The sequence below is a fragment of the Punica granatum genome, chromosome 3, assembly GCF_007655135.1.
Source record: "Punica granatum isolate Tunisia-2019 chromosome 3, ASM765513v2, whole genome shotgun sequence".
NCBI classification, from domain to species: Eukaryota; Viridiplantae; Streptophyta; class Magnoliopsida; order Myrtales; family Lythraceae; genus Punica; species Punica granatum.
The window spans coordinates 31,094,574-31,112,992 of NC_045129.1; the positions used below are offsets into that span (position 1 = coordinate 31,094,574).

General features: G+C 37.4%; 2 protein-coding genes across 4 annotated transcripts; one reads left to right on the forward strand and one right to left on the reverse strand.

Annotated features, from left to right (window-relative positions):
- The first annotated feature begins 10,543 nt into the window (after window positions 1-10,543).
- On the forward strand, window positions 10,544-13,242 carry LOC116201832 (lactoylglutathione lyase). Of its 3 annotated transcripts, XM_031533259.1 has the most exons (9): window positions 10,658-10,701; window positions 10,812-10,863; window positions 10,975-11,094; window positions 11,187-11,248; window positions 11,426-11,486; window positions 11,560-11,639; window positions 11,755-11,825; window positions 12,716-12,805; window positions 12,904-13,242. In XM_031533259.1, exons 3-9 carry the CDS (start codon window positions 11,002-11,004, stop codon window positions 13,002-13,004), a joined length of 558 nt encoding a protein of 185 aa, XP_031389119.1. In that variant the 5' UTR covers window positions 10,658-10,701; window positions 10,812-10,863; window positions 10,975-11,001; the 3' UTR covers window positions 13,005-13,242. The 3 variants fall into 3 exon arrangements, with proteins under 3 accessions (XP_031389118.1, XP_031389119.1, XP_031389117.1); XM_031533258.1 differs by lacking the exon at window positions 10,812-10,863 and having other exon boundaries at window positions 10,544-10,701; window positions 12,904-13,224; XM_031533257.1 differs by lacking the exon at window positions 10,658-10,701 and having other exon boundaries at window positions 10,708-10,863.
- Window positions 13,100-14,515, reverse strand: LOC116201831 (transcription factor RAX2-like). The gene is made up of 3 exons (XM_031533256.1): window positions 14,307-14,515; window positions 14,073-14,202; window positions 13,100-13,969 (listed from the first exon to the last, which is right to left on the reverse strand). Exons 1-3 carry the CDS (start codon window positions 14,440-14,442, stop codon window positions 13,534-13,536), a joined length of 702 nt encoding a protein of 233 aa, XP_031389116.1. The 5' UTR covers window positions 14,443-14,515; the 3' UTR covers window positions 13,100-13,533.
- Window positions 14,516-18,419: the final 3,904 nt, after the last annotated feature.

Below are 18,419 nucleotides of genomic sequence, written 5' to 3' on the forward strand. Positions count from 1 at the left end.
ATGTGGAAAACCCAACGAGGGGAAAAACCAACGGGACGAACTCTGAATCAACTTCACTAAAATAATAGCGGTTACACATAGCTTTCGTCAAGGACAAACTTTTGGATTCAAACTCAAGAAACACACTCTCTTCGATCACAAAAACCAAAATTCGCCACAAAAAAAAACGGTTTAGCAATTCAACCAAAACAACATCTACAAAATTAAAATTAAAATTTTGACTGCTCAAAACCTAGGCCCATAAGTCATGAGGTCGTTGCCAAAATTTCATCTCAATTGGAGTTCGTTTGTCATCCTAATTGAGGCTTTATCTCGTGTTGGTCAGAGCTCATTGACAAACGATTTTCTCCTCTGTTCTTTCTATCTGTTGCTGCTTTGTTCTGCTTGGCTAGTTTATCCTTGTGTATATTAGCTTATGTCGCTTGCCCACATAATACTCCCCCAAATTCTCAACATTTATAATGAGAATGCAAATATATATTGATATAACGTAAATGGTATAACCAATAAAATTTGAAAGGCATATATGCATATGGCCAAGTAAATTATTTTAATATCTTTATTGGACTATATTTCATTATATATAATTTATATCTATATATTCTACCACATATTTTCTTCCTTTGTGTATACAATCCATATATTATGCTTTATAATTAATTAATAAAATTTAAAACAATCTATATTTTTTTTACTATATGATGATGACGTGGCAAAGTGAGAGAGCTTCTTTTTTTATTTTATGATGTGGCATCGTAAGAATTTGATTTGGGTTTTTGTTTTCATATATGTATATATATGTATATATCTGTATAGATTAATAAATATAAAATAGTAGCTTTCCAATTTTTTTATACTCTCACAATTTAATTGGAACATGCTATGCTATAACGAATCGATAATAATTGATTATTATTCCTTTCTTTTTCTTTTTCTTTTTTTTTTTGGTTAGGCGTGGGTGGCCGTTCTTGCCTTTTTGTAATTTTCTTTTTTTGAAGTTGGAGAATAAATTAGAAAATAATTATATAGTAAGGTAAAACTATAAAGAAGATGAAGATAATTATAAATGTTGTCCTTCCTTATATAATAGTATTATATCATATGATATAAATAAAAAAGAACTTCTAAGTTTTACTCAACATATCATATAATATGATCATATCATATAATTTAAAAGCACTTTTTTTTCTTTTTTCCTTTTTTTTTTGCTCAACGTGTAATGAATGTCTATCGATAATAAAAACGGATACATAGGAAAATGTTCAAGAGGGTAACTTACAGAAAAAAAAAAAAAAAGAAGAGCAGATTGATTGAAATCATTGCAAAGGAAAATACATGTGACTGAAACACATCAAATAAACATAGATACAATTGCAGAATCCTTCCAGTTATTCTAATCCGTTCTTAATCTCTTTGAGACTAGACTCTATATGGACTCTAGTGAAAACCGAAAACAAAGCATGTGTTACTAATGTGAAAAAGGAGAAGTGGAGCCAAGAAAAGTCTTATACCGGTATCCAGCGTAAGAACCCTTCATGAATTACACCCCTAAACCAATTCAATCAACCAATTCCTAAATAGCCAAACCCTGGAAAGTCAAATCAATTTAGTGAAGTTTCCTTAATCGATTCAAACCAGTGACAATCAAACTAATCAAAATCATCTAGACTAATCAAAGCACCAAAGCTTCCTTGATCGGTTCAAACCATAAAAGGTCGATATTCGTAAGTAGTTGGTAGGATCGATTGGGCCAACAGTATCATCCTTTGTAGTGAAGGGCGTGTAGTGGAGGGTAAGGATATTGTTACGGGATTAAGGCAAGTGTTCATATAGTAGAAGTCGCCATTGGAGAGGGGGAGAATCAGTCAGATAACTGGAAGGCAGGAAAGGGAGGACACTGTTGTGGCGCCGCTATTGTCGCTGTTCAGGGGCGAAAGGCCGGTTGGTTGCCAGCGGTAGATGGTCTGGTCACGGAATGGCAAAACATGCTGATCAGGAAGCGACCGAGTCTAAGCAGGGGGTGACAAGGCCTTTTTGCCGCCACTATTATCGACGACCAAGGTGTTGAAGGCCGCCCTCGCTCTCTGTTATAGGTCTATTCGGAGAGGGAGAAGGCGCAACCTTGTAGGGGAAGGGGAGATTGCTTCATCAAGCACCGCTATGCACCATCGAAAATATAGAAAAAGAGGACGATGAGGAGGAGTAGGAAGAGGAAGAAGGTCGTTGCAATCTCTGGACGATATCGAACACCTCCTCCGACATAGCCCTGAGGCCGGAGACGTATGAGACGAACCTCAAGTCCACCAATTGCCAACTGTTGGCAACAAGCAACGTCGAGGCGCCAGCAGACCGAGACTGAAGCTCGCCACGAGTGTCATCGATAAGGAGTTGCCCGCCACGAGTGTCGCCATGAGTGTCCGAGACTGATGCTGAGGTGTCTGCATGGAGATTTGAAATCGAGGTAGATAGGGGGTAACCGACTAGACCCGTTGCCGAATCTATGGGAGCGCCAGTTTTGAGCGTCGACAAAACCCTCTAATATCAAGGCAGGTAGGGAACGACCAGCAAGACCCACTCTAAGTTGAGGCGGTAAGCGACCACGCCAAGAAGAACGTAGATAGGCAACTAGATCGAAGGACAACCGGCCTGAGGGATCCGCAATCGAGAACCATGGCAGCGGCGTGGAAGGCGGCACCATATAGCCCATCTTTTGCTATCTGAAAAAGTGGGGAGAAGAGGAAAAAGGGAGAAGAAGCCACCGGGAATGAAGACAACCGGGAGATAGAGGATGATCGCGACTTTCTGATCCCAACAGCGGTGGCGGTGGAGCCCAACACGCCCGGTCGAAGCCGGATGCACTGACAGCGGGGTTTGGTTTTTAAGGTTTCTTGGTGAGGCTTAGAGAGAGAGAGAAAAACTTATTTTAAGTTCACGCATCACAATAAAATGAAAATCTATCTTTTCCGAACATTTTTTCAATTCCTTAAAAAGTAAGAGAATCAATTGTAAATATATATAGTAAAAATTAAGATAATTTTAAAATGGTATTCTTCCTTATATAATAGTAACATAATATAAATAAAAAAAGAACTTCTCAAATTTGAATTTTTCATTTTGTATCTAAAAGCTCATCTTTGCCTTTCCAAATATTTTTTAAATTCTTTAAAAGTAGGATTAGTAAGGTAGATCTACCGTAAAAATTAAGATAATTATTCTATGAGTTACTGCACTACTCTTTTTGCTTCTTTTTTTTTGGACATTTGATTTAAATTGCACGAGCCATTTTAGTTCTTTAGTTTATTCTAATATGAAACAAACAATTATAGTATTCTTCAGCCGGAAAAAAAAACACCATTATAGTATTCAAAGTAGATAGGTAAGTCGAGGTGAGGAGGTTTGGAATATGAAACAATCCCTCAAACGAGCCATTTTTTGCATCTGTATATCCTGACATCAATTTTCTACTGATGTCGAGTCACATCACAAAATTGGCCCTGGTATTTGTTGGTACTCGGGAGAATTTAGACTAATAACGTGACTTCTTAGAGGAATCGGAGATTGTTCCGAGATTAAAACGTGTCTGGTTTTAGAGTTGAATTTTGATTTTAATTGGGTTGTAATGATTGTGTTGTTGAATTATGAGAAAAAGTGTGAAAAAGTATTAAGTAATTGAGAGAATTTAATATTAAAAATTAATTTGAGTATAATAGAGGTATATATGGATTTATGTCTGGACCCCACCTTTTTTATTTTGAAGAGTTAATTTTTATTGTATAATTGATAGAATTAAAGTTAAAATTAAAATTTTAAAATTCGATTTAAATCGAGTAGAAATTATCGTTTTAGAGGACCAATTCCAACGGTTGACATTTCTCGGAGCTAAAGCGATCATTAGCCCAATCATATGGTGTGTTTGAATTCGAAACTTTGTCCAACTCAACTCAACTTAATTCATAAAAGGACAAAATATGATTGAAATAAATGGATATGGTGGGGCCCATACCCCCTGACAATTCCATCAAAGGAATTCTTCCACATGAGTTGAGTAAAGAAGGCCACGGCATACACATAATTTCAATCGGTTTCCTTTGAGGGAATTTTTTTTTTTGCTTTATCTTCCTTTGACTTTTTCCGAGTGAACGTGCCGCAACAATCGGGTAATTGTACGCATGAAAAAATACACATGAAAAAATACGCGTGAAAAAAATACGCATGCATACAAAAATCAAACTGCAACAACGATGAATCATAACAAGTGAATATTACTAATTTCAAATACAAACACCTCAGTGTATATCATCAGCCTCCTCTCTCCGCACGCCATAACTGATTAACGATACGGTCGCGTACAACATTCATTTCCGCGCTACTCATGTCCACATCAACTCTAATTCCGTGTTGTTGTGGTGGATTGCGATATTCATTGTAATCCGCCCACGCATCGCCGTACTCCATAAATAATCTGTCATGATAATTATTACGGCGTATAAAATTATGCAAAACAAAACAAGCAAGGACAAGTTGTCCTTGAGTATACGGTTTGAAGTTCATCATGGCAGTCAGTATTGCGAATCTCTTCTTCAAAATACCGAAGCAACGTTCGATAACATTACGCACTGACGTATGGCGCTGGTTGAATAGCTCTTTTTCCGATGTTGGCGGATAATGATTAGGGAAATCGCTCCGGTGATACCGTTCTCCCTTGTATGGAGCCAAATATCCCGGTATATTTGAAAACCCTGCATCAACAACATAATATTATTCTGCAAAAAAACAAAATGAAAATTAAAGAAAACGAATTTCGGCAAGCAATTTCGTTGAAAATTATAAAGGTAAAAGCAAATACTCACGACCGTGCGGTGCTGGAAAGCGTTCAAGTGACGCAGCGTCAGCAAATATTCTTGAATCGTGTGCTGAACCCTCCCAGCCGGTCATCATGTATGTGAACATCATGTCATGTGTACAAGCAGCCAATACATTTTGTGATATATCGGCATTACGATCGCGATAAGGTACTCTGTTCGCATGTGGCATGCATGCATCGACATGAGTTCCATCGATAGCTCCAATACAATGCTGCATGAAAAAACGCATAATTATATCTAACTCATATATTATACCAAATACAGTTCTATACAATATGAAATTAATAGATAACATACCCTAAAGAAGCGCCACCTTTCATCATTTTCAATTTCCGGCTGGACAATAACGTTCCGCGGTGTTATAAAATCGTCAGCTAATTCTTGCATTCCGCATGCAATTTGTTTGATAACTCGTGAAACCGTTTCCTTCGAATGCTGAAACCTTTCAGCGACCATTGAAAATCGCATACTATGTGAAATAACCAACATGAACATGTCGACTTGCTCTTCCACGGTAATACCTTTTCTAGTATCTTTGATGCCACAGCGCAACCGCAATGTGTCGCATAGATTTCTAAACTCGTGTGGTTCCATTCTGAAGCTTTTGAAGCACCGGACGTCACTCCCTAATAGTTCAACAATATACTGTCGTCCTTGTAGTGCAGAATTTCTACACGGCAAGTTCTGTGGAACGGGCTCTTCCATCTGATCATATTGCATCATCAAGGAGTAGAACATACGTTGCATGCGTTCATTCTCGTTGTCTCCGGGGTTATTGTCATTGTCTGAAGACGTGCGATAACGAGACATATTGTTCGCCAAATGATCGCCTTTTACTGTGGAAATGAATTCATGAATGAATCGTTAACAGTGAAACAACTCAATTATAATCATAACATAATAACATGCAACACACACATAAAATAAAAATGCATCAGCATAACCAAACACACATAACAAACATTAGCAGTACGAGTTCAGTCAGAAAACTTTAAAAAATGTTGTTTTTCGATGCGTGGAAAAAAAAAGGAAGATCTGATGACGCTTGCTTCAAGGATGCTCCAGCTGCAATATCCATTCCATTCGTAACTCCTCCTTGAACCACATGAATAGCCTTCGGGAGGCCGGATCAAGGAGTGTTTTGCCCACTTTCACAAACAAGGATTGAGGGATTCTCGATTCCAATTTAGCCAACTCATTGAGGGCTTCCTCGATGCTATTCTTTTCAGGTTTCTCAAGGCTCGATACGGACTTGCTTTTCTTTGCTGACGGTAGGGTGTCCTGTTGGTTCTTCGTGAAATTCCCCCTGAATATGTCCATGCACTCCTGCATTTGTGAGCTCTTGCTTTGCGATCTTTTCGGCACTCGACGTCGAGACTCGATTAAAATGGGCTCTGCAACATGGACGGGGTCGTCACTCTCGTCGGATCCTTCTTCGAGATCGACATGGTGTTTCTGCTTTCCCTTCCCCCTAGATAAGAATTCTGCATTCAACCGCCGTTCTTCCTCTAAAGTTGGTGGTGGATCGGTCGAGGATATGCGAAGAACACCGGTGGCCACGGAAGAACTAAACAGTTGCTTCTGCATATCGTAGTGCTTGCATCGCTTACTCTGAAACGTCTTGTACGCCCTATTCTTCTGTAACAAGAACAACGACATTATCAAAGGAGATCAGTGACATATGCTGGAAACAACAGTAGAAGCCGAACAAACAAAGAAACAAGCATGTACCTTTATAAACATATCCCAAACATCTGAGTCGGCGGTTATGGTGTTTGTGTCAGCATCCCATCCGACGCCTGTATACTTTACTATTTTAGAAAATCGGGTGAAATTTGTCTTCATTCTTTGATACTTATCCTTCACCTTCTGCAAGAACAGATGCTTTTTGGGATAAAGGTTGATCATTTCATGTGTGATCTCTTTCCAAGTGCTAGTCTTCCATGTTGTAGTGTGTGCTCTTCTCTTCATCTCAAGCAGCACGTTTAGGAAAGCTACGTCCATTTCATCACTCCATTCGATGATATTTTCACCTTTTTAAGCCATGCTGCATGCAGTTGCTGTAGCAAGACCTCAACAAATAACATGCAAAACAAGAATGAATAACAGCCAAACAACTAGTGCTTGCATCAGAAAGAAAATGCAGCAACAGAGCACTTATACTGACTGCCATCTCGCGTATATCCATGAGCCTATTTCATTGTTTAAAAAGGTACAATCACCTTTGAGGGTATTAGTCAAGATACCAACTTCTATGGTGTTTCTCGCAACAAATTCATCACAAAAAGAGCACGATTTTAGCAAGTATTATAACCCCATACCACAGCGCAATCTCAGTTCTCAGACTGAAGCTTGCAAACTGAAATTGCACTGACATGCATATCGTTATCTCAGACAAAAATAAGCAGAATAGAAGCTTTTCGAACCAGCAAAAACACATCAACATGTCTGAGCCTCATAGCAAGTTATCAAACGTTTAGTTTAATCGCATTACTTGTAGAGAACAGACAGTATAGTATAACATGCAATTTCAAATATAAATACTGATTCGTACATGTCTTCTGCCATATGCTCCAACTTGTTTTGAGTGAAATTTCCCATAAGAACAGACAGGCATCAATATAAGGGCAGACAGAAACCAGAATCACAAATCTCTTTTCAGCTTTCAAAAATCGCAGAAACCGACTGGCATAACAAAATCAAAGGCAATCAGTCATCAAGTGCATCGCAGCAATGAGCAAACAAACAACAATCGGGAAATTTTCAGATTATTGCAGCTCAGCCCACGAACAAGCAGTCAACGAAGAAGAACGAAATCGTACAAGCACTCGGAGACAAATGCGAGCGAACATACCTGAACTGAGGAATGCTTCGGCTGGGATTCGCGTCTGCCGCTGCTTATATCGGCAAATTCAGCCAAGAACAGAGCACGGCGAGGGGCCCCTACCAATCGGCTTGATGCGCGACAGCTCAGACAAGCGTGATAATGCACAGAAGAAAATCGAATAATGCCTGACAAGATTCGATCTGCTCACTGTGAAGACGATCCTCTGCTCGTCACGGACGAACAATGTCCGATTCGATGCCATTGATGGAGTTGAAGTCAGAAATCGATGAAATTGAAGGTATTGAGGTGCGTAATCGCTTAAATTGAAGGAACCCACTTACCAATCGGCTTCTTCCGCGCTCGATTTCAGATTATTGCAGCCAATTCCGTTGCTGCTCTGCAACCCTAAGGACGCTGGGAAGGGGATCTTCACGGCGTTGTTCTTCTCTTCGGTCCAACGGTAATTTCTGAACTGAAATTTTAGAAATGCCACTTTGACCCGGTGACAGACGAAAATGGGTCCCACAGCAGACTGCATTGAAGCCAAATTTTGTCCTATAGCCATATGGATGGAGTTGAGTTGGAAAATATTTCCAATCCAAACAAGTATTGTTGAATTATGAGAAAAAGTGTGAAAAAGTATTAAGTAATTAAGAGAATTTAATATTAAAAATTAATTTGAGTATAATAGAGGTATATATAGATTTATGTCTGGATCCCACCTTTTTTATTTTGAAGAGTTAATTTTTATTGTGTAATTGATAGAATTAAAATTAAAATTAAAATTTTAAAATTCGATTTAAATAGAGTAGAAATTATCATTTTAGAGGACCAATTCCAACGGTTGACATTTCTCGGAGCTAAAGCGATCATTAGCCCAATCATATAGTCGGCAGTTGGGTGCAGTTGTGATAGGGAAAGGACCACGGAGCCCCTTACCTCTTCCATGGTACTGAAGAAATCTTCATGGGCCCACTCTATATTTTTGTGATAATATTTTTTGGCTGGCCTTCCTTTGCCTTATGAACTCAACTCTACGATTCTATAGGGCATTTTTATTATCTACAATTTATTTCTAGCGAGTCGCAACAGTCTACATGCGGCATCCGAGCTACGGAATTGATTTTGTTTTCTTTCTTTGTTTTTCGGTCCTTTGATTGTCTCTCCTTCCTCCTCTTGTCAACATTCAAAGTTGTTGAAAACGTGACAGGATCGTTTGAATTTTCAAAATGAAAAAAAAAATGTCATTAAGTACTAGCTTAGAAGACGATAGAGATTCATTTGTTGAAACTATGTGATGATGGTGATATCTGCCAATACTAAAGGGCATGAGGTTGTTGAGTCGTGGGGGTCACAACCCTCGAGTTTTCTAGAAGGATGGGGACATGACATGACCAATAATAATGTTTGAACTGCAATAATTTTATTGACTGACATTATAATTTTTACCAGTCGATTAAGAGTGGATTTTTTTCCATATGAATTAATCTTCCTATCTCATGCATTACATGGATTATATATCATATAAAATAACATAAACTTAATTTTTATGAACTATAAAAGTTTTAAACTATTAACTTCAAATCTTGAATAATAATCTCTAATAAATCAAACTTATGTTAAATAATAAAGTGACAATTTTGTAAGTAATGTTTTGTGATATCTTTATTATCAAGGTTGAACTTTCTTTTTTTATTTGTGAGCATAATCTCATAAAATTAATATTTATAAATATTTAATTCGAAAACATTTTATAGGCTCATTTAGTTATTTTCTACAAAAGTCATATTATCTAGTGAAAATTTTGTTAATGATTTTATTTAGTGTTTATTACATACTTATTTATCACCAATATAACGCACATATATAATACATATATGCCATTTAATTTTAGATATACTAATATTTTTTTTGTACAGTAGTAGTTTTTCTTGAAATTCATGATTTCATATGTTAATTTTCCTTTCTTATATTTGCTTAGCTGATTACATTAAACTGAAAATAAATTTATTTATTTTCTGAATATATTGTTTGTACAAATTAATTCTAAAACATTTGTTATGTTGATAATATTTAAATTTTACGTGTCAATATAAATTATAAATTACTTTTTTTATATTTAAATTTAGATAATAAATTTTTCTTTATAAAATTCGTGTAACGCACCAGTCCGATGAATTATTATATATATATATATGTATGTATATATATGTATTTATTGATTCCGGCTGGATGTGGTCAACAAAGTGGGCCTCAGACAAGGCTATTGGGCTTAACTGGCCCACCAGCAGTTCATTCTCGCAAATCGGAGTACAGATGATGTGATTGCAAAGGCTACAAAGCCATCCATTAGGCGAAGATTTTCTATTCGGCCAAAAAAAAAAGGTGAAGGATTTTCCCGCTTCATTCAAACGTAGACAGCTTCATGTTTGGTTGCTAGAAAATAAGTTCTAACGAGTTGAAAACCTGGTCTTGTCTGGAAAAAGGGATTTGGAGGGAAGACGAGAGGGAGAGGATCCGGAGAAAGAGCGCAAACTAAATCATTTTATGGTCGGCTCTCATGATAAGACATTTTGTCTCAAGATAAGAATATGGAAGAGTAATACTCTCCATCTTAACTATATCCCTCCTTTCCTCATGTAAATCCCTCCATCCGGAGAGAACCGAGTGGGATTTAAAGGAGCAGTCGCTCCTCTAAAGTTTTGATGCCTTAAGGAGCGGCACTATGGTCTTTGAATGCTCCTCTATATCCCATTCTGCATCTATTTCGAGGACCAACCAAATATAAATCACTTTGAAACGCCCCAAGCTGATAGCCTCTTGGATTTTGGGAAGCCCCAAATCGATGGGCCTGGACCGGACATCTCAACGGCCATCATTTCACTCGACCGGTTTACTAGTAAACCCGGTTCAGTGGAGCTTGGAGAAATAATCACAGTGCATCTCATGGCGAAACAGCTGAGGCAAAGCCACCCCCACAAGCCTGATTGAGTGTTGCTTTTCTAGAAGGTGAGCTCTCTTCGTCGTGTCCTTCTTCTTCTTCACAGCCGTAATTCCATGGCAGCCTCGTCCCTAACCAGCTCGTTGTCTCGCTTATCTCTGTTCCGATTCACCCCAAGGCCCTGGCCGTCTCTCGCTGTCCCATTCTATCTGGTCACCACCAAGCGGAAGGTCCCCGTGTCCTCGATGATCGAGATTATGGGTTGTTTATCATTTCAAATCTGATTCGTTCTTCTTCTTCTTCTTCTTCTTCTTCTCTTTGTTCGATTTGGGTTTCACCAGGGGATTAGCAGATTCCGGCTGTTCTCGATGGCGTCAGAGCCCAAGGAATCTCCCGCCAACAACCCCGGTCTCCACTCCACTGCCGATGAAGCCACCAAAGGCTACTTCATGCAGCAAACCGTAAAATGACTTCCCTTTCTTCCAATGAATGTGTTTCTTTGTCATGTCAGTCTTCAATTTTGCTTATCGAATTCCCGAACTGTGATTGGCAGATGTTCCGTATCAAGGATCCCAAAGTCAGCCTTGACTTCTACTCTCGCGTGTTGGGAATGTCGTACGTTTGTTTTTGACCTCGTTCCTGTCGATGAAATGATTATAATTTCACTGTTTATGTTGAATTATGCAGCAAATGATGCATAATTTCCGTTGCCATCTTAAGTTAATAGATGCCCTTTTGAGATCTATTGAGGAAATGAGCTGAAGTTGGGTAAATTTTGAATATTTCTATTAGGTTGCTGAAGAGGTTGGACTTTCCGGAAATGAAGTTCAGCTTGTATTTTCTGGGTTATGAGGTACTCATTGTCATTTTCCGTATTTCTGCGACTAATTTATTCTGTGGATAAGTATATCTATATATTTGTGCAGGACACTTCATCTGCTCCGAGTAATGCCGTTGATAGAACGGTCTGGACTTTTGGTCAGAAGGCTACGATCGAGCTGACACAGTTAAGACTGGCTCTTCTATAATCTCTCTCTCTCTCCCTCCTCCCATCTTTTTCTACATTAATGTAGAGCGAAGAAAGTCTATTGAAGTCTCAAAAACTGAAAATTTTGTTGCAGCAACTGGGGAACTGAAAGTGATCCCGAATTCAAAGGGTACCACAATGGGAACTCGGATCCTCGCGGCTTTGGTATTGCACTTTTTAACTCTTGCTCTCTGGTGTTGTGGTATAAAGGAATTGTATTGTGGTGAGCCAATTCATTAGTTTTGTCATCATCATCTTATATTGGTGGTATGGGCACAAAAATTGACTCTTAGCTATTCCTGTTTTTTTTTTTTTTTGGGTGGAGGGGAGGGGGGACTGAAATAGGTAAGTGGACATTTCGTCATTTGCATTTGTAGAGCAATGGTGTCGGAAAGACCTTCCATACTAGGAGAGAATAAGGACTGAGGGCTCAGTGCTAAGAACTGATCACAGGGAATTGAGAGGGCTGGAGGGTGAGGGTGACCTATGTCTATGAAGCGGGCTTTGGAATATTAGAACTACTACTTAGGAGTCATTTGTTTTTCTCTTAATGTATGTGCGAACATTTAGGGTTTTCTGCGGTTCATCCATCGAAGAGTGGTTTGGCCTTCATAACTGCTTGTGGATCATCTGTCCATTAATGGTAAAGAATGAATAATTCAACGTATAATGGTGATGGCTATGTGCAAGAGATTGATAAGGGGTAATTTTCTAATGAAGTTAGTTTCATAGCCTATCTTCATTCAAGCTTTCACAGTATGAATGGGAATGGGATTTCGAGTACTCTTGTCAATTGTTTCTTTTGGAACAAGAAAGAAGTGATCAAAACATGCTGGAGAACAACAGAGAGGTCTTATTTATTTTTCTTTTTCTTATGGAAATACTCTGTTGCAACATTGCCAGTTAAAGTCAATTCTTTGGCTCTGAAACTCTTGCCTTTGAAGTGATCGAGATTATTTACTGAATTGTTACCATTAGAAGAAATTAACAAGAAGCTCCACTTTTGAATAAACCTTTATCTCATATGACTCTTACATGTCCTTTTCTTACTCAAGGACACATTGGCATCACGGTCGACGACACATACAAGGCCTGCGAGAGATTTGAGCGGCTCGGGGTCGAGTTTGTGAAGAAGCCAGATGATGGTACCAGAACTTTGAGATTCTCTCGTCTTATTTTGTCCTTTGCACCCAGCAATCTTTTTGTTTTCCTGAATGATCTGAAGATTTGTGAATTGTTGCAGGGAAAATGAAGGGGATCGCATTCATCAAGGATCCTGATGGCTATTGGATTGAGATCTTCGACCTTAAAACTATTGGCAAAGTCACTGAAGCGGCTGCCTGAGATTGTTATGCCATCTTTTAACAGTTCATGGATGAGTACAAAGACTTGTTTGGAAGAGCAGATCCGCAGAATAAAGTGATTTTTGTTGTAAGAAATGATCATGTATACGAGTTTTCTATGGAAAATATATGCGGAGCTACATTAGACATCCCTTCGTGTTCAAAGATTAGATGACAATGTAGTTACTCAGGCGACCGAAATACGTTATTCATGCTGGGAAGTTGTTCATGTCTCCAAATCGTAACAGAATTAAGATCGGATGATTTGAACTAAATTTGCTAGTGTTACTACATCAGTTGTGTCTTACTGACTACTGAAAGAACCATTGCTGCTAATACAATTTCCTATTGTCACGATCACATTTTTAAATCTCTCCTCCAAATCCAAACCATGCCCGTAAATGTCATTACTTACATAATCTGCTCTATATATGGAGCCTGCACCAGCCTTATGAGAACCATTCTCTTGAACATTGGTGCAGAGAATATCTCAGAAACCTCCCATCTCTTCTTGCTTGAGCTCTCTGCAGCTATGCTCGGAGGAGCTGCAACTCACTTTCACTTCCAAACTCGAGGAAGTTCATCGAGTTCAGTCCATCATGGGTTTGGAAGAGTGGGGGATTCTCTGTTGCGGATAGTCGAGTATTTGGTCCAACGTTTGCAAGGCTTGGAGGGAAGGAGAAGAAGTCAAGGGCTGTGGGAGACGACTTGGCGTCATTCAAATGGTGGTTACTGTTACAATTACTATACCAAGTCGAGGAGTTCATTTGCATCAATGAACTGAGACTGTGACAAACAGATGATAAGGATAGTGATTGCAATGGTAGTGTTGGCTGCACCATCTTTTGTTCATGTGGTCGAGATATATTCAAGGTTCCGATCAGCTTCTTCTTCAGCTTCGTGTTCCAGTAGTTCTTTATATCATTGTCCGTTCGCCCTGGCAGTTGAGCGGCTATTATCGACCACCTGCGATACAGTAAAGTCTCAACAATCTAACAAATGCTATGAGTACAATATGGCATGTGATGGTTGAATTGTTAAAGCCCGGCCATTAGATCCACATATTTACTTGCTTCTGATGCTAGCATAGAGGGCACATATTATCCCGTCCTCCTCTTCTGAGAATTCACCATGCTTGATGTTAGGCCGGAGATAGTTGAGCCATCGAAGCCTGCAACTCTTCCCACACCTCTTGAGTCCTGACCAGAAGTTGAGATTCGCTAATTATCCACGAGACTGTTGATAACTATAAACATCTTCGTATGTTGGGCTCAAACAAATTATGAATATATTCGTGGTGTACCGGCTTTATGAGGGAGAGCAATCCAGTTCCCGCCAGTACCATATTTGTCGATGTACTCCTTGAGCTTCGCATCTTCCTCTGGCGACCACCGCCCTCTCTTCACATTAAACTTGTCGCAGCATGGAGCTCGTCCCATCTCTGATCAACAATTGTACTCTCTTCCTTGAGTATATATGATGATGAGAAGACCTCTGAGAACTTGGCTGGACATATATATAAAACACCAATTGGATAACTCTTAGGCCCTTCTTCGTGAGCAAACTTTATAGCGAAATGTCGATCTCCAACTCGGATCCGATAAAGTCTTTACTGACTTGTTTAGTTTACAAATGTGATTTTAAAATCACAACTTTAACCTAATTCTACCACAACAAAACAAAATAACTCATACAAAATCAAAGAGTGGACCCCATTTATACAATTTTTTTTTCACAATAAAATAAAATAATTCATACAAAGTCAAAGAGTATGTCACATTTGTATCACTCTTTTTCAAAATCAAAATCTGATTTTAAAATCATACTTTGAAACCAAACGCAACGTACTTGTGCATAAATGTTATAATAAAAGGAAGGTAAGATGACAGCTACTGCTCAGTTTGAATTGTGACACCCTTGACACTTTCCAACCTCAGACCAAAGTCGTCATCTTATTGTTTTAGTTTATGTAACAAACACCTCTCTCTTTCGTCCACCAAAAAGAAGAAGAAGAATAATAATAACAATAATAAAATTAATCGACGAATAAGGGAAAGGTACTATGTCCGTAACTAGCTAGTTGTTTTCACTAATTATCACTACCTAGATCAGAAATAATACGACTTAAGCACTTCATAATCAGATAAGTCGATGTGGAAACATGACTAGTCCTTAGTAAATAGGTTGGGCACGGCTCGTGATAAAACAATTAAAAAGAGAAAACTGACTTTTGTTTGTGTTTGTTTGGACTTTTTACTATTTTCATCCATTAATTTCTGTCATGTTTTCCGAAATAATGCTCCTATAGTACAATTACATTAATGTTTTCTCTATGTTCAGATTCTACGTGAAAACTGTATTTCCTTGCAAAGCACAATAGATGAATGTCCAAGGCATATACTTCACTTATGCATGCACCTCTCAGTAGGTCGATTTTCACATCGATGATTAGTCTAACTTTCAATGATCCAATGGTTCTCAATCAGGCTGGCTAGATTTTAGCTGATACGATTTGAAGATGGCTACATGATGGAAAAACACGTCGACAAGGGAATTCCAGTGCAAAGAGATGACCGACCAAACTTGTCATGCACCTAAGCTCACACGAAGAAAATAAAATCATCGAAGTACGTGAAATCAATCATCATGAAATATGCTGAATCTCATACTACAGTTAGCTTTGCATTGCAGGCGTAGGAATTTGTAATATCTATTCAGTTATTCTTCAATTTCGATTCTCAAATCTCGAATCTTGAGCTGCAGTTACATCTAAAGCAAAGTTGTTCAAAGAATAACGTAGAATTGGTGAGTGAATAGTAATGTTTGAGCAGTCAAATAATCAATGCGCTAATCGTGCCATCATATTTCATAACCTAAATCAAAAGTCAAAGATAGGAAGGTAGCCATGCACACTTGAAAGTAAGAAAGCGGGCGTGATCAGTTTTGTATGGGCATGGGCGCCAAATAAATTAATTAGAGACTCGAACTAGTTCTTAACAGAAATTTGAAGCCTTACTTGCAGAGAAATGGGGTTAGATATGTACCGTAACACTCGCTCTCGACTCGAAAATAAGAGGTCTTGAATTCTGACCAGTGCGGCAACTTCCTTAGGCCCATTGGCCTCCTTAAAACCACAAGGAAAATACCTACGTGCATGAAAATGGTTCCACAATACAAAGAAGTGCTTTTATGCCCAAATATTGCAGCAATGAGCATGCATGAACTTGACCTTTTTTAATTTTCTTGTTTTTTTTTTCTTTTAACATTATTATCTTAATTAGACCACATTGAACTAAATGCTAAACGTTCCCGAAACATTGGACATGAATAAAATGAGTTTAATTTTGTTCTTGTGTATAATTTGGAGTCGTGGAAATTTATGTTAACAAACCATCGAAAGTACAATTGATATGAATAGCACAAGAAACAAATAAGTCTTGCCATAAGGGCGCTGCATAGGTACTTTTTTTTTCTCAGAAGTAATAAGGATTCATTCATTATTGAAAAGAGTACGTGACGAAACGCTCAATAAGTAGAAAATTAAGAGTGGAAACAAATCGGAGGGGTCCTCCTTGGCAAACTACATAGTAAATAATAGATGAAAAACACCAAGCAAATAACCGCAATACAAATAAATGCAACAGCCAATTCGAAGTCTGATAAAAATCCCCTGCCGTCAGGTACTAATGGAAATGATAAGAAGCAGTCTTATCCGCGAAATTCAAGGTAACTTGAACTTGAGTTTTTATCCGCGAAATTCAACCACCACCTCACTTGACTTTTTTAAAGATGCTCTATGCATAACAAAATAAGAAACATTAAGAAAAAGTGTCGTTATTACTAATTTTTTCATACAAAGATAGATGCTTGTCTAAGCTAATCCTTACTTACGTCAAGATTCAGTCACCAAACTATATACGGAAAACTTTAATACACCATATAAAATCAATGCAGATGAAACATCGATGGTAACTCTCAATGGCCATTAATATTTTATTATTTGGGGATCAATCGATATGTAACGACTCTAATTGTTAGTCATGACTAATCTGCCAATTTATAAATGTTTTTCGTTTTTCGTTTGACTAATTTACTAATTAATCATGACATAGACTCATGCGCTTCTAGCATATCCTGGAGAGTTTTATTAAAAAGAGGATATAGGAGGAGAAATGGAAGAGATGAAGGATATTCCGTGCATGAGGGAGAATTAAATTCAAAATATCATAATTTTAGACTAAGGACGAGGGTTTTTTTATCATATTAATCCTCCTCCTCCATAGCTCTCACTTCGGTATGGCATCACTCAATGTGATCTAGAACCTAGAAGGATTAGTCGAGATTTTTTATCATATTTGGGCATGTATAATCATTATAATATATATATATATATATATATATATATATATATATAATGAGACGTGAGATGTAATCACGTCACGTAAGTCATATTATATAAAATGAGACGTGAGATGGAAGGTTATGAGAGTTTCTATATAAATAACCCTCTATAACCATATACAAATAATTATATAGAAATTACGATAACCCTCCATAACCCTCAATAACCCGCATACCCAAACAATTAATTAACCTTTCAATTTTAATTAAAATGCATCTTCACTATAATTGTTTTATATTCAATGAATTATGAGTACATGTCCGTATTATTTATATGGGGTAACTTACAATGAAAAAAACTTTTTGAAAAACTAAATTTTCTCTGAAACCAAAAAGAAGTTTTCGAGATATATGATGTTTTTCAAATTCAGTATGCTCTATATCCTATAATTAATAGAATACGTGAAAATTCATTTTACACGTCTTTCAATGCACTATAGTTTTCCAACACCTTAACCTATCTACGATGTCTACCACTCTTCACATACAAATATATATGGATTATTATCTATTATTATTTGTGTTATTTGCATTTTCATAAGACTCGAGTAAGTATTTACTTATCATCATAATTTTTACTTATTTAAGTCTACTCACTGTTTATAATATTTATTAATTCTATTTGGTAAATATACAATTTTGTATATCTTTTTTCTATCTATATTGATCATTAATTACCTGTTCTCTATCGCATTAAAATTGATAAAGATATTGCACAATACACGGATATCAACTAACTTATATGAATATATTCAAAGTGCAAAGTTATGAGCGTCCCTTATAAAAAAAAAACATCAAAGTACTACCTAAATGGAGTTTATCTCAAATAAACACTCAAAATGATATACTACTATTTAGGGAGTTCTAAGTCAATCCATCATTCTGTTTTAGTGTAGCATTCTTCTTAAAGTACTTTGGTTGGTGAGAATTGGTGTACAACTTTGAATTTTAATTGTCAACTTTTTTTCTTTTTTTCATTATAAGAAAGATCATGAAACTAATAAAAGAAAATAAA

Coding starts and splice junctions, on each gene's coding strand:
- LOC116201832 (XM_031533257.1), top strand. CDS start 10,750: ATGGCAGCCTCGTCCCTAACCAGCTCGTTGTCTCGCTTATCTCTGTTC. Junction 10,864..10,974: donor TGGTCACCACCAAGCGGAAG/GTCCCCGTGTCC, acceptor GGGTTTCACCAG/GGGATTAGCAGATTCCGGCT. Junction 11,095..11,186: donor GCTACTTCATGCAGCAAACC/GTAAAATGACTT, acceptor TGTGATTGGCAG/ATGTTCCGTATCAAGGATCC.
- LOC116201831 (XM_031533256.1), bottom strand. CDS start 14,442: ATGGGACGAGCTCCATGCTGCGACAAGTTTAATGTGAAGAGAGGGCGG. Junction 14,203..14,306: donor TGCTCTCCCTCATAAAGCCG/GTACACCACGAA, acceptor ACTTCTGGTCAG/GACTCAAGAGGTGTGGGAAG. Junction 13,970..14,072: donor TATGCTAGCATCAGAAGCAA/GTAAATATGTGG, acceptor ACTGTATCGCAG/GTGGTCGATAATAGCCGCTC.